We start from the raw sequence: 24,657 nt of genomic DNA, 5'->3' as shown, positions 1-24,657 counted from the left end.
AAAATAGACATTTTTATATTCTACCTGGGCTGTAACGACCACAGGCATTGAGGGTGACAAGTCTCCCCCTCAAAAATTGGAAATGGCCATATTTTCTCCCTCAATATTGTATATTTCTTAATGCTGTTCTCCATTACGCGTGTTGTTGTTAGGATGGCAGACAGTTTAAAAATGTACATTTTTAGGCTGATCTGCCTCAGCGGTCTTATAGCTCTTGTCAATGTCAAAATGACGGCCAATCAGATCAAAGAAGGCGGGACTTAATGCTCACTGAAGATGAGTGTGAGTTCCAAATCGCCACTTTTTGTTTTTACTGTGAAAGAGTTGCATGCATGGTATGATATAATTTGCTAAACATTTCAGATTTGACAACTGTTTTACAATGGATATGTTTAATGTTCCACAGTAACATACAGTGATGCAAACCACTCAATTTCGCCATTTTGAATCGAAAAGGTAGTCATTTAAATTATGTAATTCATAACTAAATGTGACGAGAGACAATTGTGTGCTCATTTGAATGAGTGAATTTGTGCATATTTTTCAATAAAAAATTATTTGCAAAGAGTTTAGATCACAACTATATAGGCTATAATTTGACCTAGCACTTCTTTTACAGTTCTAATTTCTTCTTTATGCCATTAAATCCCTTTTAATCCTTTAATTATTTGAATTTCTTTAAATAAAAATTTGGTCCCCCCAATTTTTAAGACATGGTTATGGCCTTGTTTATGGCCGTACTTGTTTTAGATGCTGTGCTGCCATGTATCACTTTGGATAAAAGCATCTGATAGATTAATAAATGAAAAAATACAGGAATCTATCTACTGTATATAGTTCAATAGTAAGTGTGTACCACTGTCTAATGTTCGCTCTTTTCATCACCAACACCATGCAACAAAAGAATCTACAAAGCCAATGAGCAAGAGGATTCTCTACAATCGGGTCATGTGATTCCAACATGGCAAAATACATTGAGGGTGTTCCCAAACCATACACAATTAAAACACTTTTTGTAGAAAACTAAGTCTAGCCTTCATCTCATATGAGCGTGCCCATTCAGATGAATCTTTGTGCTAAACGTTTTTCAATTAGCACCAAACTAGTGTGAACACACCTTTAAATAGCTTCCAGTTTTGATTTGTTTTGCATGTGTATAGACTACAAAGCTTTAAAGTAACATTTCAAGAGCGACTAACTGCGCATAGGTTAGTAGATATTTAACAATTTTGCAATGAAAGGTCAGTTGATGCATTTTGGTACCCCTTTGGGTGACCCTTTATGACTAGCATTGCCCCTAATTCTTGAGTTCTCACTGTGCGTTCCAATTTAAAGTCAATTAGGTACATAAATGCATCAGTTTAATCTCATTGTTCAGACGATTTGCTTCCTTCTCCTGCTGTAGTGGGGCAATAATGATAAAGCATCCCAAGAGTTGTAAACAGGGGGATGCCATTCACCTTTCCACCCACATGCTGTGTCAATGCTAATGTGGACAGTGGTCTTCTGATGGGCGGGGCTCTAATGGAGCCGACGGGATGGTGGCATGGGGGATGGTTGACTGTGGAGTAGAGAGGTGAGTGAAAGAGAAGAGAGTTCTTCTTACTCAGTCACAACAGCTCTCGGCTAAAGCTGATAACGTCGGCTCCGTAGGCCACCTATCACAGTGGAGGATTACAGCGAGAAAGAGATCCAGGAGGGGCAGTGAGATGGAGAGATAGAGAAAGTACACAGAGGAGAAAGAAACAGGCAAATGATCCATGTGGATGGCTGTTTTTGAGTGACAGCGCTAATCCCTGACAGGGACAAATTGGGAAAACAGATTAATGCTGAGTGGTCGGGCCCTGGAGCGGAGCCGGGCCCTGCTGCGCCGCTGAGTGACGGGAGCCGGGAAACAGGAGCTCTTCAGTCAAGGCTGATAGTGGCAGACTTTGAAAACATTGATGCAGTGTGTTGGTAGGCATTGAGGTGAATCCACTCATGGTGGGCAGACTCGGACTAATGCCCCACACCGACGCTCCCAGCTGGAGGGAGAGAAAATCATGGACTGTGGAGGAAAGTAACTGGAGCGGCACCATGAAACTGAAGTAAGTCGCCCTATAAGAAAAACTTTGTGTTTTGAGCTTAAAAAGTTTCGACTTGACATTATTTTCTGACTACCGTCAAAATTGTTGGCTTAAGTTGAGTAATGATGTTTTTTTTTTTACGGATCTTGCAGAACGTGCAAGTTATTTTCAATGATTCAGTTGAACCACACAACTGTTTCACTACAAAACATTTGAGTGAATAATCAAACGAATCAGTGAATCACTCAGTGTTTCTCAAATGAACTGGGCTGTTCAAATACTTCTTTATTAATTTATTTTTTAGTGACGACTTAAATCAAATAATTGTACGTAAACTGGCTCAGTCTGAAATATTCCTCAAATGAGTCGGGTTTCGCAAATGCTTCTCCGTGATTTTTTACTTTTTTTTTTAAAGAAGCAGTGTAATCTCCATTATCGTTGACTTTAGCTGTAATAGGATCAGTTTTGTTGACAGTGCTGTGTTGAGATGTGCCTTGTTGTTTTACCGTGTATTTACTCTGGCTGAACCTCCAGCTGCTGGTCTCTACTCCTAATCACACGGTCAAGCTTGAGTTTGTCTGTAAGTGTGTGTGTGTGTGTGTGTAATGGTCATTGAGCAGCTGAGGCTGGTACTCGAGAATGGAGGCTGGGATGAAGGGGGTCCCTCTGGGCAAAAATGTCCAGGTGTGAAGAGCCTGCGGTGGGCCGTGAGATGTTCTGGCGTGTGGTTTTGGGTGGTAAGGGTGGATGATGGAGGTGTTGATGGATCTATCACACTAGGCCAGCAGCCCCTGGGATCTGCTCAAGCCAAGCCCACTTCCTGTCCTCAGGGTTTTGGGCTGAAGTATTGATGTGCTCAAATGGACTGATCCACAAACACCCCAAGGTTTTCTGTATACACTCTTTAACACCATTGTCCCCCATTTTTAGTGTATAATTCACCTTTTCCCATCTTAATCTATTGCATTTAGTGTTCTGGTACGAGTGAATCTTACAAGAAGATGCTTGGGTCACATTTTATCTCAAAATCAAAGTAGTTCATTTAGCATCATGAAAATTACGCCTGGGGTTTGCATTATCAAGTGGATTGGGTTACACTTTATTTCGATAGTCACTTTAGACGTTCTACTAATTATAAGTAACTTTTCAACTACATGTCAACTAACTCTCACTAGAGTATTTGTATATTATAGTAGACTGTCAGTAGACTGTTAGGTTATGGTTAGGTGTTAGGCTTTGGATTAGGAGAATAAGTTTACTTTTAGTCGCCAAGTTACTTATAGTTAGTTGAATGTCTGTTGAGGGACCAACAAAATAAAGTGTTAGCAGATATTAAGCTGACAGTCTACTAATACTCTAATGACAGTTAGTTGACATGTAGTTGAAAAGTTACTTATAGTTAGTAGAATGTCTAAAGTGGACTATCAAAATAAAGTGTTACCGTGGATTGTGTTATTGGTGCTCATTTCATTTGTATTGGTCATATTTAAGAACTCTAATGCAATATAGTTGCCTTTTCTCAGAAAAAAATTCTTTATTTTTTCCCTTTAATCAACGGAAAATGAAAAATTCCATACAATTAAAATGAAATGAGAAAGTTGTATGGTAAAACTGTATGATTTTTTATTTGCATTCCCAAAATATGGTTAATTTTATATTAGGGCTTCATATATATTGGGGCTTATTTCGATTTTGGGATGAAAAATTCCCTGAATATGTTCTTGACAGGTTTCGCAAGCGTCACACACAGGAAATATAGATACAACGCAAAGATAGCCCTCAGCTTTACTGGTATATAGTAAAAAAATAAATTTTTTCCATTTCCAAATGCATATACATTAGGGTTGGGTATCGGTTGGGTTTTATTCGATACCAGTACCTACTCTGTATTTTTTAAACGGTTCCGGTGCTTAAACGGTTCTTGAAACGGTACTTAAGAAAATGAAACCGCACACAGTTGTCAAAAAATAATAACCTTTTATTTACAGCGCCAAATTGGGTCTTAAATCTAACAATATAAATACAAGTATGGGAATAATAAATAAACCAATATAAAATAAAAATATACATTTACATAATATCAAATAAATAATATTGTATCAAACAAATAACAATGTAATAAAACTGTAGATTACTAACATGCACAAACACATATATGTACAGAATGTAAAAGTAACTGGAACCAAATAACATTGAAATAGGATACCACAAGTAGTGGTTTGTTATACTGTGCACACAGTGTTGATGTCAAGATGGTGGTCCTGTGTCTTCTGTCCTGTTTCCACCCCCCACACCTTTACAAGAGGTCACCACTTAAAATCAGTCCTCGTAACCGGCGACCACCTCCGCTGAATGTCTCTCACCCACTCTCTCCATTATTCCCCAGATCTTCCTGCTTTTTACACACCCCCAGGTTGTGTGAATAACCCCCATTTTGTGAGTCTCTCAGCCCAAACAGTTCTCACTGGGGTGATTATCACCTTCGAGAACACACGAAGAACACTAAAGCTTCTTTGTTTTGTCTGAAAGGAGGCAGACTCACCTTTGAAGCACTTGTGTAACAAATGTACTGTCAGCGGTTTAGCATCACAAATGGATTCTCTCTCATACAGTATGTCACAATCTTAAAGCTTTCTGTATGTTAACTGTATGTTCTCACTCTGTTGTGACAGCAATTCATTTTTATGCAATATAGACAACCAAATATCTAAACCTCAATAATTATGTGAACAGCTTTTCACACATCTGTTTGTCAGGATGAAATGTTCTTACATCAGCTTTCAAACCTCAGTTTACTGATCAGTGGCAAGACATCTGGGCCCCATTTACACCTGGTTTTGACATCTGTCTTGGAAGATCGGATCACAAGTGGTCAGCCGAGAAAAATGTGTTTACTTCTGGTATTAGCATATTTCTTATATGCCGTTTTGTTGCAAGCAGAGAAACACTACACCGTTCAAAATGTTGGGGTCATTAATAAAAAAAAATTTAAAAAAAGAATAAATAATGCATTAAATTGATCGGATGTGACAGAAAAGACATTTATAGTACATTATACTTTAATACATTTAAATTAAAAAGTTTTTTATTTTTAACGCTGTTCTTCAAATGTTGTTTAAAGAAATACTTCAACACCAAATCAGCATATTAGAATGATTTCTAGGAATAAATAACATTTTCAAATAAAGAACAGTTCTTTTAAAGCGTAATGATATTTCACAATATTACTGTATTTATTGACTTTTCAATCTAATAAATGCAGCCTTGGTGAGCATATGGTACATTCAAAAATATGACAAAACACCACTTTGTCATCTTGTTTCGGCACATTGTAATGGTTGTTTTACGCAATGCAATTGTGACACGGTATATTAGCATTTGCAATAGACCTTATTCAGAGCAGCGCCATGACAGGTATGAAAGTGAGGCTGTGAGGGATAGACTTACCCTGTTTCCAATGGCATCCTCTGTAAAAAGCTGAATAAAACTCCTAGATTACTTACAATTTTCCACAGCTTACGTTGTCGGGAGTTTTTTGTCAACTGACATTTCATGGAAAGATATTTTTCCAGTGTTTCATGAGCAGAACAATCCGAAAACACAGCCCACTGAAGAGATGCAAGTCTATCCCTCACAGCCTCGCTTTCATTCTCATTAAAAATCAAACATGGCGCTGCCGTGAATAAGACGTATGCGGTATACGTCCTTGGATGGGTCCAAAGGTGGTTTGAGGGAACCCATACAGATCCTGTATTTTTATTGGATTACATATGATAGATTAACACCAAATATAAAAGGGCTCAAATTAAATTTGAAGCATGGAACAGAAGATACAGTCCATGGCAACAAATTATGCAAAGTAGTCATAGTATAGCACCCACCTAAACCTTTTTCCTGAATAAACAAGCATGTAAGCAGGAAACAGTTGGTGTTTTTCATGCATACAGTGGGGGTCTGTGACAGCTCAGGGAAAAGCATGAAAACTGCTGTGTCAGGAAGCCAAGCTATCCCACTCGCATACAGTCACCGCAGGAAGAGAGGCAGGCATCAGCGAGTCCCCCAGACAGCATGGATCTGCTGATCCATGTCTATGGACTCAATAGACGCGGGCCCGTAGGAGAGCTGATGTTTGCTGCAACACTATGGAAATAAATGCTGTCGAATCAGTCGAATTCCAAGTGCCTTATGGCCTGGGGGTCTTTACATGCCAAAGTGAGGTTGTTTTTCAGGCCTTTGGGTTCTTTGAAAGTATTTTTTAAACTGGGATTCTAGTAAATCTCGTGTAAATTTGAAAATACATACTTGGTGGCTGGAATTACATACTAGCACTCTTCTTAGCTATATATATATATAGGAGCTGCTTACAGGCTTCCCACGGTGCGGCGGCGTAACGAGGATTGATTCTTAATTGCTTTAGCACTGTACTTCGCACAGTAAGCATGGTAGACAAGTCACCGTCGCCACCTTATTAGTCATCTCAAAGCTTGCACTTCTCGAGAATGCTGATTAAAACAAACCCTAAATAACAATTGAAAGCCATTTCACAAGGGAAAACAGTAAATAAGGAAGAAAGGGGAAGCGGCGGCTCTTCAAAAGAGGTCTCCGGTTTACCCGGATTTGTGGAATACAGATCAGATCAACTTAGGTAATTAATTGTGTTACCAGACCGAGTGGAATATACATTTAAAGGTTTATTACCTATTGTCTTTTCAGACAGCATATGTGGTTGAAGTTGAAAATTCCCATGAGGTCATCCAGCCCGAATATCCTCTGTTGTGGCTGGAGAGAACAAAAGCAGCAGCTCACAATCCCACCACAATCCACCCGGTTAAGCTTTGAGCCTGAGCAGGGGAAAAAAAAAAAATTGAAAACAGCGTTATGTCTAATTAGTGTTCAACCTTCCCCTGATTTCCCAGCCCAATACCACCCAAGTGCACAGTTCATACTTATTCATGTAGCATGTTAAACCGCAACTCAAGCCAAATTCTAGACTACTTAATGCGATCCCTGTTGCTTGTCATTACAAACACACACCACTGATTATACACATTCTGCTGATTCCATAAAGAAAAGTTTTATTGTCAAAGGAGGAGATGCTATAGCCTGAATCTCTCTACAGATGTCGCCTCAAGGATGTCTATAATACTTGCAGAATATGTTAGCATTACTTTGAATCTGGGACAGGAAATTGAAATCTTTACTCATGGGTGCTTGGTTTTGCTACCAGGATATTTGCTAACGCTTTTTGCTGTCCCATGATAGTTAGCATTCTTGGAAGAATTTGGTTCACCTGCCGAATAAAGTTGAATCGTAGCATACATCTTGTAAGCTAACCGTGTTAGCTTAGCCTGCACATGATTCAACGGGTGGACCAAATTGTACATGATACATCTACTCATAGGACGGGACCAGTGAGTTGATTTTGTCCTTCATTTTGGTTAATTGAATAGTAAAGAATGCAACGTTGTTTTCATTTGTTTACTTTATGAGCCTGTCCACACAAAGACGCGTCTCACTGTATACGTATAATTTTTTTTTATCGTATTGGCGTTTCGTTCACATGGATCCAGCGTTTTGGGAGAGTGAAACCGCTACGTTTTGAAACCGAGTCCCAAAGTGGATAAATCTGAAAACGACACCGTTGCGGTTTCGTGTGTACAGCCAATCCGTATATTTTGTGAAACGATGATGTCATCACATCACGTGTCGGCTGCGTCACACGCCATCTTCGTCGTCTTCTTCTTGGTTCGTATACAGCGCGCAAGGTTATGCGCATGTTTAAAGTCTTCCTCTCCGTGTATAGTGTATCTACAGCGCCCCATACTGGTCTGGCATATATACTACACCGTTTTCAGTCGGTTTCAGTGGTTTCGTGTATGATTTTTTTTTTTTAGAACGAGGGGAAAAAAAATCGGATATCGCACCGGCTTCATGTGGACGTGGCCTTAGTTTTTTTTTGTTATCATAGCATCCTGGGTATCAAAATTGTTCATTACATGTTAGCCATACATAGCCCATGGAAATGTTCAGGCAAGTGGTCTGTAAAACTAATCTCAGTTGGCTAAAGTTTATCCATTTTAGTTCACTGCAGTATTAATGTTTATTTTTGAGGATGTAAAATTGTTTTCACAGCACATTAAGACAGTGAAGGTTTGTGGTAAAGAGGGGGGTGGAGTGGAAATGAGAGAGAGAGGGAGTTGATCTGCTGTTTTTATTTGTTAAAAGCTACTCTGCATGCAGATTGTCTAAAATGGAGTGGATTACAGCCTGTAATCAGTTCATGACCCGGCATGTGTGAGAGCCTGTTGCAGAGAGCTGAGAATCCCATTAGCGCTATCTCTCTCTCTCTATTTCAGAAGTAAGTTCCTAGAACCAATAACCTGAATTCCTACATTAGCACCAGAGGGCGCTCATAAAAGCTTATGTGGAGGGCCAGTTATTAATGAACATACTTTGGGTTATTGCTAGGCAAGTTTTGTCTATTGCAAGGCTGTGATAACTCATCACATGGTATGGATAGACGGCATTCCTGCCGTTTAAGAGCGCATCTATGCACATTGCAATGGTAATGATTATATTGCAGTGTGAAGGTCACCACTGAATGTAATAATCTTCTCATGCATTGGTGGCTATATGAAGTCAATTGAATGATGTTATCAGTCTTATAAACCCATCAGCTGTATGGTTCTCATCCTGTATGGTTAGGGAAGCATCCGTCTTTCTGTCTATGACAACATGAGCATTAGTCAATAAAGACTATTGACATATTTATTGCATTTTTGAATGGAATGTATTATGTAAATGGTATAGATGGATGTTTTCGTCCCTTGGTGATTACACCTCCTCCTGTATTTACCCAAATATTTTTTTTTACTTTGGTTGCCAACGTTATGCTTTGCATGTAGTTTTTTACATTGTTAATGCATCAAAACCTGATTGTTGCTGCAGTGCACTCAAAAATCCCCATATAATAGACACACTTTATGGTTTAATTATTTATCTATCAAACGCAGATGGGACATTTCAAATAATTTGCATTCTTTCCATGGTGAAATGTAATTTAGCATCAAAAAATATCCACATTGCAATTTTAATGACTCTCTCAGCCCTTAATTTAACCTATAATTGTAAACTCCCTTTGCTTCCATATTGTCAACTTGAGCCCACGACAATCAAAAGATAACCTTCGTTCCGCACCCCTGTTTCCTGAACATCTGTTTTTTCCCCTATCGTCTAACCTTCCATGGTCACTCCTTTCTTTCTCTCTTTCCCCTCTTCATTTCTGAACCCTGATGTTTCAGGCTGTCTCTGATTAATCATGCACAGATATTCCCAGCAGCCACTGGGGTTGTTTGTTGTAATAGCCTCAGAGTAAAAGAGTGCAAATAAATAAGCGTTAGGTGTCCTCCCTGCCAGACAGTGATTAATGAATACAAGCTACGGCAAGGTGGAGCGGTAGGATGCTCTTGTTGACTCGGCCACCCGACATTGTTTGCACCCAGTGGGCAAAGTGACCGTAATTTATAAAAGTCAGTTATAAGCAATTAGTCTTAGGTCTGAAATGGCTGAAACGTTTTAATCACGCAAGCATAGTTCAAGGTCTTGGTCAAGAGCACGTCTGGTCAAGTGTCTGATCGGACCTTGCGGTGTCAGCTAGTTTCACCGACTCCTTCCTTACTTGGCTTGCGCTTTTCGTAGCGTGTGTAGGCAGGATTATCCCATTCCACGCACTTGTCCTGTAATTAAATTCCTTTTCCTCAACACCCTTTTAGTGAAACCTGATGCTGCGGGTTGTCTACCTGTAGAACAAATCCCGGCGGTGCAAAGGGAAGAGATAGAGAGATGTATCATGGATGAGATTAAAGTAGATGGTAATCTTTGAAAACGGGGAGTGAGAGTGCGCGACAGAGAGTCTTGGTTATCTGTCAGTTTTCTGCTAAAATGGAATTGATCTTCCTTAAACGTTAGCTTGCTGTGCTTTTAAACAAACTCCAAAGAGCAACCATGCAGGCTAGGCATGAATAAAAAGAGAATATCTTCAAAAAATGACAACCCCATTACTATCTTCAATTTGTGGCTTTCCAGAGCTTTTTCTCTAGGGACTCGGGATTGAACGCTGCAACTCATTAAAAAGAAAAAAGAAAATACTGGCCAAGTTTATGGCTTCTGTTCTGCCTCCCCACCGTGGCTAAGTCACAACAAGCCAAGCCTGGATTAGCTACACATCCTGTCTGTTCAGGGATGCTATTGAGGGGGTAATTTAGGAACAGCAAAAAGACAACAATGCTTCTCTCGTTCACTCGCGCGCCCCTCTTTAGCGGCCTTTTTTCATGCACTGTAAACAGAATCGTGCTCTCTCTTGTCTTTGCAGTTGGTATTAATGGAGATGACTTTGTGGACATGTTTGGTGGTACTTTGATTTTCATTTTACTGTTTTATGAGCCACAAAACTAGCACAGGAAGCAGGAACTGTAGCGTTAGCACCTATCTGCTAGCCAAGCATGCTAGTGAATGCACAATAGGCTGTAAACCTACAGTAAACACTTCATAAAAAGAACATGTTTGCTAAATAGAACATTTTGGATGACAGTCTAGTCTTATAGAGTAGGCTACTTTTGACCAAAAGCTAATGCTTGATTGAAATGGTCGCATTGATCTGTTCTGTGATGAGCGTTCTTGACTCTCCTGTTTGAACTCGTTCATCTAAATGAACGAATCTTTTTCCGAGTCAATTCGTTCATTTCGTTCGATGAATGAACCAAATGACACGAAAAAAAGATTTGTTTCATTTGCACTACAGAATGCCAATGGCGAAAACGATCATGTGAACTGTCCATAATTTGGACAGACGAAGGAAGCATACTCTCGACTTAACCCTAACCAAACACACACAAACAAGCTAACAAAACTACAGACAGGTTAAATTGGAAATACTTTTAAAAAAAATATTTTTAATTTGACCAGAGTTTGGTCCGCCTGTTAAATCGAGTTGGATCTTACCAGATTGGCCAAGCTGATGTGGCCAGTTGGTCTCATGGCCTGACCAGCTGAAAAGTGCCCAAACCCCCTCTGAATCTAGCCAACAGAGAAGCCTGACCAGGCTGGAAGACTTTGCTTGGTTTAGGGAAAGAGGTTTGCAATTACTAGCGTGCATGAGAACTCCCTCCAATGCTTGTTAAAAAGCATCCCCTAATGCACCTCATGAAGTTTATTTTGAGAAAAGCCCACAGCCCACATCTACTTGCAATGATTTGCTTTAATGCTGAATGCTTTAATTTGCTAAGTCAGCCAGCTTGTTGGTGTAGACTTTTGCACTTTAAAATCCACACAATGCGCAATTCAATTGCTTTGCATAAAATAGATAAAGGGATCAACATACAAATGTAAATATACAGTCTAAAGAAATGCCGCATTTCCCAATTCAGTAATTCCTGGGGATATTCTTGTCCTTTTTCTTTTTAATTAGAACGTTTTCAGACTGCTTCATTTATTTGGGTCTGGCTGGGGATTTCCACCCTTGGCCCACTGAGGGAACGAGACAATCCCTAGCTGAGCCTGGCCCGACTTGAGCGATCATTTTTCAGTGTGCTACTCTCAGGCTCAAAATGATTTACCTCCGTTCAGACAGCCGCTGACTGGCTCCCAGCCAAAACACAAAGACCAGACTGATCACTCGAGCACTCGAGCTATCTACCTTTGAGATGAGTCTCTCTCTCTCTCTCACACATGCACACACACTCTTTCTGGATGTGTTCTGTCTCTCTTTACTCTGGGGAGGTCCTCGCCCTCTTTCTTTTTTAATTTCCATCTCATTTTCTGATTTTTTGGCTCTCTGGTTTTTCACCTCTGTGTCTCACACTCAACCTCCCCTCCCTTCCTCTATCCTCCTGTCTCTCCATATAAGTCACTCTCTTGCTCTCAACACATTTGATGCAATTTTATGCTTTTTATTCTCCTTCCACGTTGTCCTTTGTCCCTACTTTTTTCTTGATTTCACACTCTATCTCTCTTCACTTTTATGCCTCTGAATATTTTAGTGTATCATAATCTTGGTGGACTGTTCATATGTTGGAAACATTGATATTCTGTTTTTTATTGTTGTTATTATTATTATTATTATTATTTTCAAAGTCTTATCTATGTACTACATTTTTGGCATGTTGTACAAATAATTTCTATAGTTTTATCATTTTTAATTGGCCCCTTTTTGCCATTGAGATGACTTGGAAAAAATGTCCCAATCAATCTGAACTCTAAATGTATTTAACCCCCTACGGACCAAAAATGTTTTCCCCACGTTTTGATCGTTTTTATTTTTCCAAATAGCTGCAACATAGACTTAAAATCCAAAATACAAACATGTACATACATGTTGCTCACATATTATGGTAGCCCTGTTTGTGCTAAATATAGTGTAATTTCACCTGTGCCATTAATATGTTTATAAGCAACTGAAAAAGCACAAATATCAGGGCATCTCAGAACAAAATACACCTTGGTCCCCAGGGGGTTAATGGGGTTTTTATAGCACAAGGTTTAAGGACTAAATAACTCTAGAATGCATTTGATCTCGTTTACACTGCATTGCAATAACACAGTAGCCCATCACTTTACACATCTCAGTGACTTATTATAATTATGAGCTACACTGCATTATGATTAGGCTATATTTTACAGTAGAAGCTCAATGAACAGCCAAAGCTGCCCTGTGGTGATCTCTGTATTGATATAATGCTCCAATTTTACAGATATCACACAGCATGCTCTCATGTAGTCTGTTTTAATGAAGGATAATGCTACCGGGTGACTGAAGCCTCAGGTCATAAGTGCTCCAAGCAAGTGTTTAGTAATGGAGGTTACCCAACCCACTGCTCATAAAAAAAGAATATCCATATCATACCGTCCATCTAAATATTCCAATGATTGAGATTCACAATATCCGTATCTTACTTTTGTACACGTCTTCTGCAGACAGAGATTTTTGCTTTGTGCTTGTGATTTGACCCTCTTTAGCACTAAAGCATAACGTGAGAGAGTATTCTGTAGAAAATATACAGTACAAATGATCGATCATTTCAGTTAATGTGTGGCTGTTGACCAACAGAAAAATTTCTCACATACTCTTTCTGGATTTGCTTCTGTCACAACACGGTTTCTTACTTCCGTGGGAAAGAAACTTAAGACTCCAGGTTACTTGTATAACCAACTCCATATGTCTTTGGTTATTTAAAGGAATCCTGTTCACATGTCTTATGTTGCATCTATGGTTCTTATTATGGCTAGGGGAAACTTTTAAATAATAGGTCGGTGAATATTAAAGAAAGTATGAGAGATTTTAGGGAGAGTTCACCCAAAAATGAACATTCTCTCATTGTTCCAAACTCTTATATCTCAGCCACGGACCATTGGTTGAACGTCTGAGGCATATGGAAAAATTAACTGGAAACACTTCAGGATTTTCAAAGTTGTCATCTGATTGGTTGAATTCTACAGGATTTCAGGATTTTTAAGAGCCTGACTAAACTCAACATACACAATCTTGTTGTACACTGAAAGCTCTCTCTGACACATGGGTTTCTACTCTCAGCCTCTTGACCTGACTACTAAATCTTGTTTCAGGCCAGTGGCTGTGGGTAAAAGAGGATGACATCATCTTTCGATGCCCATGAAGTGATGTCATAATATCTTAATCACAGGAAGAGGTTAAATGGTGAAGCTTTAATTGGCACATGCTTCAGTAAGTGATTAATGGGTTAATGCACCTTCATTGATATAAGAGAATAAAATTGTCTCACTACAACCTGTTCTACTGGATATTATTTTTTGTTTCCCAGTACTTATCCACATACTCAATATGTTTTGGCTCTGGTTTCAAAATGAAGATCATTCCAAGCTGGCAAATTGATCTAGTATAGAATCGTTTCTCATTGATTTATTGGAGTTTATGGAATACTATTTGATTTTTTCTTCATCTTTCTAAAGCACAATTTGATACGTATTAAAAGCATCGTCTTAATTGATCCCAGACCATTTTTTTTGTTTGATAACTAATAAAAGCTGTACAAGAATCAAAAGCACTTGTGTTTGCTGTAAACAACCTGCTGATCTTACAGTGATGAATGCTAGTTGGAGATATCGGTATGGAAACCTTGGTAATGTAGTCTGATATCATTCACGGTGATCCATAGCATCCGGAGCTTTGTTATCCTTTGTCAAGAGAAAGAAAAAAGACCTTGTTACTTTAAAAGAAAATGTCAGGGATGGTAAATAGGGCCAACATGGCAGTTGGCTACAAAAGCTATCTGGACGAAGAGAGAGACAGACTGAAATCCCAACAAACAACCTAATGGCTCTCGAGGCTAATGACTCTGTCAGCTTGAGGAATTCCTCTTTCTAATTTGACAAAAGCTGAAAGGCAGACAGCCTGCAAAGATTATTGACAAACAGCCAAATGCTTTGGCTCTCACAACAGAACATAAGCAAGCCAGGCATGATACGTGCATTGGTTCACACATCCACACACGCTCAAAATCCCCTTCCTCAGCCCCCAACCCTACGTCCACACACACTCGAGTCCATTCTGATTTCAACAAAAGCTCAAAGCACCTTTTATGTTGCTTGACAACCATGTATCCCATTGCTTTCCAAAAATCACTCAATATCGCCAGAAATAAAAATAATGAGTACTGTGATCATTATAAATATTGATTAATTCAAATAAAGATACAAAATACCAGTTGAAGGTCCTAAACCAAATTATTTGCATCGTGCCTCCCATCCAATAATCGCAAAGAGCTTTGTGCTTTGCTACCTCTAATAAGCAACATTATATTTCCAATTCTGTCCATTTTATCACGAAATTCAAACAATAAATTATGTTTTGAGGGTTTAAATGTGACGTGACAGATCGCTGAAGCACCTCAGTTCAAGCGGCAGTGCGGAACCTCAAGTCTTTTCTTCCCCTTTAATACAAGTTATAGCTTGAAAAAACATACATGAACATCAGAAGGTACGTTGAAAGATACAGTACAACTTAAGGCCCTTTCACACAGCGAGTTGATCCAGGGAAATTGTCAGAACGCCTTCTGTGTGAACGCAAACACGACCCGGGATTGATACCGGGACTGATCCCAGGTTGGGGACCTAATAACATAGCCGGAATCAGTCCCGGAACGTGCGCTGTGTGAACAAAAGCCAGGACCAATGCCGTAAGGGGTGTGTCATAGTGATGACGCTCGTGCCATCGCGCGACTCTGTTGCTCTTAGAAGAAACTTTGTGTTCGTCATCAACAAAGAAAGGACGAACAAATGTCTGCAAACTGGAACAAAGCAGAGACCAGGAGCTCCTCACTTTTCACGCTGAAGCTGAGATCGTTCACCAGCTTTGTGGAACGGTATGCGCGTGTACATGTTTTCGACGCGTACGTTACACGTCTCATCCTGACGTCATGTGTCTTTCCTTGATCTTTACGGGTTGTGTGTGAACGCACTCACAGATCCCGGCAAATCACTGGCAGTGTGAATGAACCAAAATCAAACAATCCCGGGACAAATGCCAGGTCACATTATCTGTGTATTTTCCGGAATCTCTGTGTGAAAGGGGCTTTACAGAAATGAATCTGTAATCGCTCAATCAGTGTTTCAACCTTGTTTCTGTTAATTTTATATGTATGTTTGAGTTGTATACAAACATTTCAGTTTTTATTTGAGTGTAATTATTATATCTGCAAATAAATTGCAGTTAAATATAATAGCTCTGTTGTTCATTTTAACCTCTAATATAACAGTAACGTGCCAAATTACAGGGTTCCCTGTATAGTTTGAAGCATTATTTGGGATATATATGAAGAGTTGGGAATATATGAAGTGCCATTTGAAATTTTCTTCTAAAATGATCATTTTTATCAAGCTTGTATATTTATGTTCAGTAATTTCACTTAAATGGCAATGAAGATTACCTATTAATTGTCATTTAAGTGAAATTACTGAACTTAAATATACAAGCTTGATAAAAATGGTCATTTTAGAAGAAAATTTCAAATGGCATTTAGAGGCTTTTGCACCTGAACTCTTTATATATATATACTGTATAAATTAGAGCATTTTGTCAGTTGCTCTCTGTCTGCACCACTGTTTCTTCTTTCCTTTTCAAGCCAAAGAACATCTTTCCAGCAAGACAGATTTTCCTTTTAAAGCGTCATCAGAGTACATAATTCCAGTCATCTATTCTGTGCACCTTGGGAGCTTTGATTGTACCCGTCTCTTGGCTAGCAGTGGGAGTCTGAGTTCGCCGTAGATATGTAGGGCAGTGTGTTAGGAAGGCGGTGGTGAGCGAGCCATGCTACAGACCGACGGAAAATGAGTCTCTTTCAAACATTGTCTCTCCTTTTCTCTCTCTCTCTCTCTGTCTCACTCCTGCTCCTCAGCTCAAATTAGCAGTTTAGGGAATAGATCTCTCTCACATAAAGAGCTTAGACTTGTTACAGCTGCTGCTTTCCCCCCATCATGCCCTTACCCACAGGCCAAGGGCATCTCTAAGCACTGTATGTGTCTGGAATATGATTTGAAAGTGGTGGTCGCCCATAGATGTTTAATTTTTTCCCCTCTACACCTAAACACACTAAGCTCCTACGCCACACCTAGCATAAGCTGTGTGCTTATTTCACGTTTGTGATAATTAATAGCTTCATCCCACCCGTCAGAGCAATTATGTTTGTCACAATGCAAACACTTAATGAGATTTTCAGCACACACAGAAGCACAGGTGCAGGACGTGGACAAACACACTTCCTCTCGCCCTGTATTCTCCTTTTGTTAGCGGCGCTCGCTAAGGCTAATTTGAACAAACACCTAATGCTCGGTATTAACCTTCGCCGTGCAACTCCTCCCATATTGTTTTTGGTACAGATGAATGTACCTCAAATTTTGAAGGGAAGTGCGCTATTACTGTTCTAAGCGAATCAAACTTGTGACTAGCAGACAATAAAACCCATACACTTACATTTGAGGAACTTGACATTGTTCAATATAGTGCCCACAACACCCTGGAAACCAACTAGCAACATATTATTTTAGATTACTAGATCATTTTTTAACCCACACTCTTAGAAGAAATGGTTCTATTTAGAACCAGAAATGGTTCCATCCCCCGCTTCATATATGGAACTCCAAAATGGTTCTATATAGAACCATTTTTTTGGTAAAAGGTTCTATGGGCCAAGTATGGAACCCCAGGGTTCTATATAGAACCCAGAGGAACCCTTTTTTTAAGAGTGTATAGAACCCTTTAGGGGTTCCAAATACGTAGCGCTGATATAACCTTTTAAGGTTCTATATAGAACCTTTTCTTCTAAGAGTGCAACACAAACAATAAACATTCCCCTCCACACACATTTGAAAAACCTAAGGCAGAAACACACATTATGTCCTGTCAAAAAAATTGTTTTCCAATATAAAAATCAGAATATCCTTATTTCATTGTAACAAAAATCATTATTTTAATCACACACATAAAACAACACACACTCATTATCCTCCACACATATACAAAACGCCTAAAGCAGATAAATACACACTCACACAGACAGAGGGAGAGAGAGAGAGAGAGACATGCAGCACATGCTAAGCAAATCTGTTTGAAGTCTGGGGTAGAATAAAAAAGAGACCCCTTCACACATGAAGAATTCATGCAGTAAGGGGCATGTGTGTGTGTGTGAGGGTGAGTGAGCGAGAGAGCGAGCGTGCGCAAAGCTCTGATTCCTTTTCTGGCCGTGGGGAGTGAAAGGGGGCTGGACTGTGTAAAGAAAGAGAGAGGGAGGAATCGTGCGCGTGCAGCTGCCCGCACTCCTCCGGCAGCAAGAGCCGAATCCTCTCCTCCGCGAGACGGAGAGACACAGGGATAGATGACTAAAAGGAGCAGGATGTCTGACACAAGACGTGGACTAACTGACACAGAGTGTTCTAGGGAGATCAGGATGGAGAGAAGTACTTGTAGGGTTTAGTGCTCGCTGGATGGATTTAAATGACAGACGTCAAGAAGAAAAGTTCTGGAGATAATGGAATGACTTATTTGCTGATGTTTGTGGTTTGAGAATGGGCTGTGACCGACGGACAACGACTTGCAATGACTTTATGAATAGTTTGTTTTTGAATCGCTCCTTTTTGATGGAAAAATGTGGGAATGGACACACAAACAGTACTGTTTTCTTGCGTCCCGCCTGCGTCGTTCTGGGTTGTGAATACATTAGATGATGGATTGGAAAGAAGTGTGAGTACTTTTAAAGCTTTTTTTTTTTTTTCTGTGTGTGTTCGTGTGTGTAGTGGGTTTTGACCCATAGATGTCAGTTGCAACACACCCGCCTTAACGCCAGGAATTCTCGCCCCGTCCCCTGAGCTCACCTGCCAAACTCTACAAAGGCTGCTGTCTGGTTGTTTATACATACTTGAGATATGGATTGCTCTTTAAATGTGCAACATGTCAAAGCATGTTTGTTTAGCATTGCGTGGTGCAGTGAGTTTGAGCAGGTGGACAAGAAGAAAGTGCACATGGACGTGTGCTTTATAGCTGCTCTCCATTCATGAACCATGGCGTGGCTTTTTTTTTTTTTTTTTTTTGAGGTGATAGAGATAGAAATAGAGATAGCTAGAGAGAGAGAGAGAGCATGTGTGCTTCAACAAGCAATTAATTTCAGCATTAGTGTACAGGTGTGTGTGCTGAGCATGCTTGAGCTGTTATGGAGTGCTTTATGACTACAAGCATTTCATCTCAAACCTTTCCAACGTATTAGTTGCATTTTTGCCGGCCAAATGTTGAAATATTTACCCAAAGATTAAATTTAGAATAACATAATGAATACCCCTCACCCCCCACAAAAAGGTTTTCCAATAACAAATACCTGCATTACCTGAAGCAAGGTAAACATGTATTTATTAATTGTTTATTTAGTGAAATTTAGTAAAAAAAAAATATATAAATTGCCAGTCTATTTTTTTTATTCTAAATTATTGTTATTTATTATTATTTTATTTTATTTATTTATTTATTTATTTTACATTTTATGTCTGAGTTATTGTTTTGGTCAAAACGATTAGCAATATAGATGTACTTGTTCTAAGCTTACACTTAAGTCAAATAACTTTTTTTAGTTTTAGATTTGATTATATTTCTTATTTTATCATAAGTGATTTAATTAAATATTCCTTTATTTTATATATTTATAGCATTTTTTTGCAGATAATTCCACAAGAAAAATATTGTGTTACATCATATACATAAACTCTTGCTCTTTCTGATTCACTCTCTCTCTCTCTCTCTCTCTCTCTCTCTCTCTCTCTCTCTCTCTCTCTCTCTCTCTCTCTCTCTCTCTCTCTCTCTCTCTCTCTCTCTCTCTCTCTCTCTGTCTATTCTTTTTCTTGTGTTCTGTCATTTCTCTGTTTCACTCATAATGCCTTCTGAATGCTCTGCTCACACATTTCTTCAATCCCCTACGTCTGTTTCACACACACTCACACACACACACACACACACAATTGCTTCCTCTTGTGGGCGTCAGTTCCCTCGGGAGAGGCTGCTCCTGTATTCCATGTGGATGTTATAATTATTTCATCAGCCATCGGTGTGTTCCCTGAGTGCGCTCTTGTGCTGATACGGGGGCCAGACGGAGTGAGAGAAAAAAGGGGTGGGGTTGAGAAATGAAGGGAGAAAAAAGGGAAGGCCGGGGTTTTCACTTCTAGAGGTCCGGAGTGATGCAACGAGGGGAAGAGAAAGAAAAGATGTAGAAATGGCAGAAATACTGGGACACACACACATGTCCAAAGAGCTAGAGCCTGAACTAATGATCAGGGCTCTTGCATCCCTAAGAAAAAGAAAAAAGACTTTCACCGTCTCCCTCGTGTTATTTTTGCCGTATTTCCTTGATCTTATCACGGGACATACAAAGATTACTACCACACAAATATTCCATAATTTCCGTAATTCTAAATCCATCACTTTTGAATTGTAGAAGTAATTGAGATTAAGTGCATAACTGTATGGGAAACCTTCAAACAATGGGTTAATCATGTGTCTTGTATCTTAATTAATGTCTTTAATAGATAATAGTATCTACTAAAAAAAAATTGTGTCATGTGTCAAAAGAGTCATGTGGTTCAACCAACCAGAAACATAAAAAAAAAAAGTTTAAACGGTGTCTTAAAAATATCAAATAATTTGTCCTTAGTTCAAGTCAGCTCATTTTGTAAAATGTCAAATGGTGCAACTCCATGGTATTTTTTGTTGTGTGTGAAAAGGTCACATTAGTCATCATGTAGTCACATCTTGGTTATCTGATGTGTTATTCTTCTCTTCTTTAATAACATTCAAAGTATTTGTAAGGCATGAAAAATTAAGACTGGCATGGCAATTACATTTGAGTTCAAAAGTGCTACTATAATGTGTGCTCTTAGCACTGTGATTTTCATTGTACTTCACTTTTGATTATTGCTGCATTCAGCGTGATTATGTCTGGTTATGGTTAAAGACCGCTGTGGACAGCTTTCCTTTAGTTAATCCTCCACTGTTACATTTCAGCCCAAGAGAACAGCCTTAATGTACCACTTAATGTGAGCTAAGCCCCCAAACGTCACTTGATAGCCTTTGGTTTTTCACTATTCTTTTCTCTCCCCCACTTCTAGTCTTTCTCTTTTCCCCCACTTACACTCATTTGTTACTCAATTTTGTTACAATTTACGATAGCTTGTTGGGAAGGTTGCTGTTGACATTACTACCACTTCATCTACTATTTCAGGAGTCCGGTAGTGACATCTCACATGGATATTCAGATTCATTTCAACACTCTAACTGGGTCACTGTAAAGCCAGTCTTAGCAAATGGCTAATGTTAAGGCTAACTACAGGGCTGACCCCATTAACGTCAGTTTTTCATTTTAGAGGACATTTTTTCAAGGGTTTGTGTGCACAGTGTGCCTATTTCGTTGTGAAATAAAGAGGAGGAAAGCTGCCTGTGGAGAAAGACGGAGTTGGTCTGTGTTTACTTTGGCAATGCGATAGGGGGCTTTTGACCTTTCAGGTCTGATTTTATAGCATTGAGTTTTAAATGTCAAGCTCTACCATTAAATCAATCAGGAAAATACCAAAATGATTTCTTCCGTCTGAGTGAAAAAGAATTTTTTGGGAACATGTAGGGTTCCTTGAAAAATCACTTTTCGCTGTGGTGACAAAGAGTTTTGACTTCATTTTAATGGGACCCCCTTTGACAGAGTGATTGGATTTGAGAGATTTAGGCTGACTGCTTTTTTAAATGCTAAAAATTTCCTCAAAATACCTCATTCTACACTATTTTACATAATATATATATATATATTTATCGTTGGAATCTACAATAAATTCAAATTCAGATTTTTTAAAAACAGGCGGTTTTGCGACTGTATCTTTAAGATTTTGATATGTAAATGAGCGTTGTTATGACTGGATAACCTCAACATACAGCCAGAGTCGATCAGGATGGTATAGTTGCTAAATAGATGTTGTTTTGTGAACATGGGTGGTCAAATGTTATCGGTCTGACATGAATTGCATGATGGTCTGTTCTCAAACTATAAAATAATGAACAAAAGTAATGCATAAAACGTTCTCTCATTGATCATTCATTAAATTTTTTAAGCTCCTAATCCATGACATATTTTTGTCTGTTATCCCAGGGCTGCTCAGAAGCTGAATCTGTCATCCAAAAGGAAGAAGCAGCAGCCGCCACTGGCATACCCCCAGGAGCCCTCCATCTACCCTACTAACTTTAGTGCTGTCCTCCAGTTTTCCCCTCCACCTGCTCCACCATGTCTGCTCAGGGCGGGGTCAAAGGCCAAGGAGAACCCAGGCATGGGCAAGGTCAGACTCTCTTCCTCTTTTATCTGTACCATTCAAGGTATATTGACATTAACACCTTCCAAACCAGAATATTGTGTATGTAATAAATACATTTTTCAATTGTAGCTTTTTTTTTTAAAGAAAAGGCATCTGAAATAACAAACTAATGTAGTCTTGTCAAAAATATAGATTGTACATATTGATACTGAAATATCTGAAAACCTTATAAATACACAATTCAAGCTGCGCTTTCTCTCTCTCCGACATCAAGTTGACACAGAAACGTCTCCTCTCACTCACTCGTTTCATTTGCTCCGGATGAATATTGTTGCTGTTACAGGGCTTGAATTTCGGCGTGGGATTGCATGTATCACGCATAATTTGACTCATTCCCCCGATTTAGTGCGTGCACATAAAACCGCCTCTCAGTCCTAAATTGAGTCCATTTTCACTGCTTAACCATTTTCATAAAACCATTTTCACTGCTTATTGCACTTAAACAGTCAAATAGACACACCATAATGTCAGAATGTTAACACAGTCAGTCATGTTTTAAGTGAACGTAAACTGTTGAGAAAGTAAAAGCATGTATAACAGTATGATGTGAGTCAGGTCTTAAAGTGACAGCAGCCTAATATAGTGGCTGATTTAAAAATATCTATATGAAGAGTTCAGATGCAAAAGCCTCTAAGTGCCATTTAAAATTTTCTTCTAGAATGATAATTTTTATCAAGCTTGTATATTTAAGTTTAGTGATTTCACTTAAATGGCAATGATAATTACCTATTAATTGTTATTTAAGTTAAATTACTGAACTTAAATATACAAGTTAAATGATAAAAATCATCACTAAAGAAGAAAATTTCAAATGGCATTTAGAGGCTTTTGCATCTGAACTCTTCATATGTAGTTTTTTTCCCTATGGAATTGATGTCAAAATTGTGGCCAGTGAAAATGCTGAGTGGCTCGTAACTTTGGAAAACCAGTAGCCAAAGTGGCTGGTGAGCAAAAACCTCAAAGTCCAGCCCTGTCTATTATCCTGTCGTACCCAAATAGAAAGGGCTATTTTGCTGATGGTGAACAGATTGTGTGTTTGAGATCTCGGATTGGGATCCTGACCAAGAGTTGCAAGTTGGTTCAGCATCCATGCACCAGTCCTCCTCATTGTCCAGAGGGTTTGTCTTTAGCAACATATTACAGTATATATATATAGTGATGAAGAGGATTTGTTCCAGATTAGATGCCACCTGCTCTGAGAGATGATTGTCGAACAACATGCCAGAAACTGTCGCCTGCTGAAATGATTGATAAGTACCACTGAGAATGGACTCATTACATCCCAGCCTCACTAATGAGCTTCCCTTTCCTACTACTGCAAACACGCATCCGATGCTGCCTGAATGGACTCCAGTTGTTGGCAGCTTTTGGGAGAACTATAAAAAGCTACAGGCATTAGAATAATGGCCCAGCCGTCTGTGTAACCATTTTGTTTGCACAATGACCAAATTGTCCAGAAGGATGCTAGGCATGTGTCGTAATAGCAGTGGCTGTCAAGCTCCAACCAAAAAAAAAAAAAAAAAAATCAAGGAAAAAAAGAAACAGAAGCTACATAAAAGTGGTTTCATGACTTTTGCACTATATTCCATGGCTCCAGAAGCCATGCAATAGATTTATTCGAGAAATAGATCAAATACAATACCCATAGCTCTCAAATCCCATTCACTGATGCCATTGGTCCTCACACCTATCAATTGCGGCATGCCAGGTTTGAATGGGTGCAGAGAGGATACGGGTGATGGGTGCACTCACATTCATGTTGTTCTTTAACTTTTATACGTTTTTTTAGATTTTTTTAAATACGTTTAAATAAGAATGACCTTTTTTTTCTTCTTCTGCAGAACACAAAATATGTTTTGATTAATGTTAACTCCTTTGGTCTGTATAGTGAAAGTCAAAGTCAATGAGGGTCCAAAGAAATATTGGTCCCTACTATATGCACAAAAACAACAACACTGAGAATAAAACTGAAATATCTTCTTCTTTGTTACGCAGGGAAAAAAAGTAGTTCAGATCTAAAAATTCTATTAATAATTCAAGCAGGGAAACCTGAAAATCTAGGACTGTGGACATACACTTTAAAAAAATATTGTTGGTTTAACTTAAAAAAGTAAGTAACCTGGTTGCCTTAAAATTTTAAGTTGATTGAACTGGAAAAAGTGAGTTAATACAATGAAGGAGATTGATTTAATCATCAGAAACTCAAAATAATAAGTTATCTGAACTAAATAAATTATTATAAAGTTGATTTGCCAAAAGAAAAAATGTTGTGATAACAAATCTTGAACATATTTTTTTACAGTGTACAAACCGTAAACAAATCAACACTTGCTTACCATTTTCACACCAGTCTCCCTCACCACAGGCAGATTTGATCAAATTCATCACAGATATGATGAAGATGAGAAGAAACTTCATCACTTCAGTTTTCCCTTCTGCACTGTAAAAAAAATCTTTTCATGATTAGTAATCACAACATTTTTTCTTTTGTCAAATCAACTTAAATAATGTATTTAGTTCAGATAACATATCATTCTGAGTTTCTGATGATTAAATCAATCTCCTTCATTGTATTAACTCACCTTTTCCATTTCAATGAACTTAAAATTTAAAGGCAACCAGGTAACTTAATTTTTTAAGTTAAACCAACAATCTTTTTCTTACAGTATGGTGA

At 38.7% G+C, this 24,657-nt stretch overlaps 1 protein-coding gene across 3 annotated transcripts in view; it reads left to right on the top strand.

The window, feature by feature from the left end:
- The window catches only part of kif26ab (kinesin family member 26Ab), a 99,266-nt gene that overhangs the window by 52,720 nt on the left and 21,889 nt on the right, over positions 1–24,657 (top strand). For 2 of the 3 annotated variants that reach the window (XM_089120520.1, XM_039667001.2), the window contains exon 5: positions 21,764–21,947. In XM_089120520.1, coding sequence (XP_088976646.1) covers positions 21,764–21,947 — 184 coding nt within the window. Of the gene's footprint in view, positions 1–17,888; positions 18,334–21,763; positions 21,948–24,657 lie in introns of those variants that run through there. The other variant, XM_039667011.2, reaches the window with a different exon arrangement.

This window comes from Pimephales promelas, chromosome 15, assembly GCF_988280905.1.
Source record: "Pimephales promelas chromosome 15, fPimPro1.hap1.1, whole genome shotgun sequence".
Lineage (NCBI taxonomy): Eukaryota > Metazoa > Chordata > Actinopteri > Cypriniformes > Leuciscidae > Pimephales > Pimephales promelas.
This window is presented reverse-complemented; position numbering and strand designations above follow the sequence as displayed.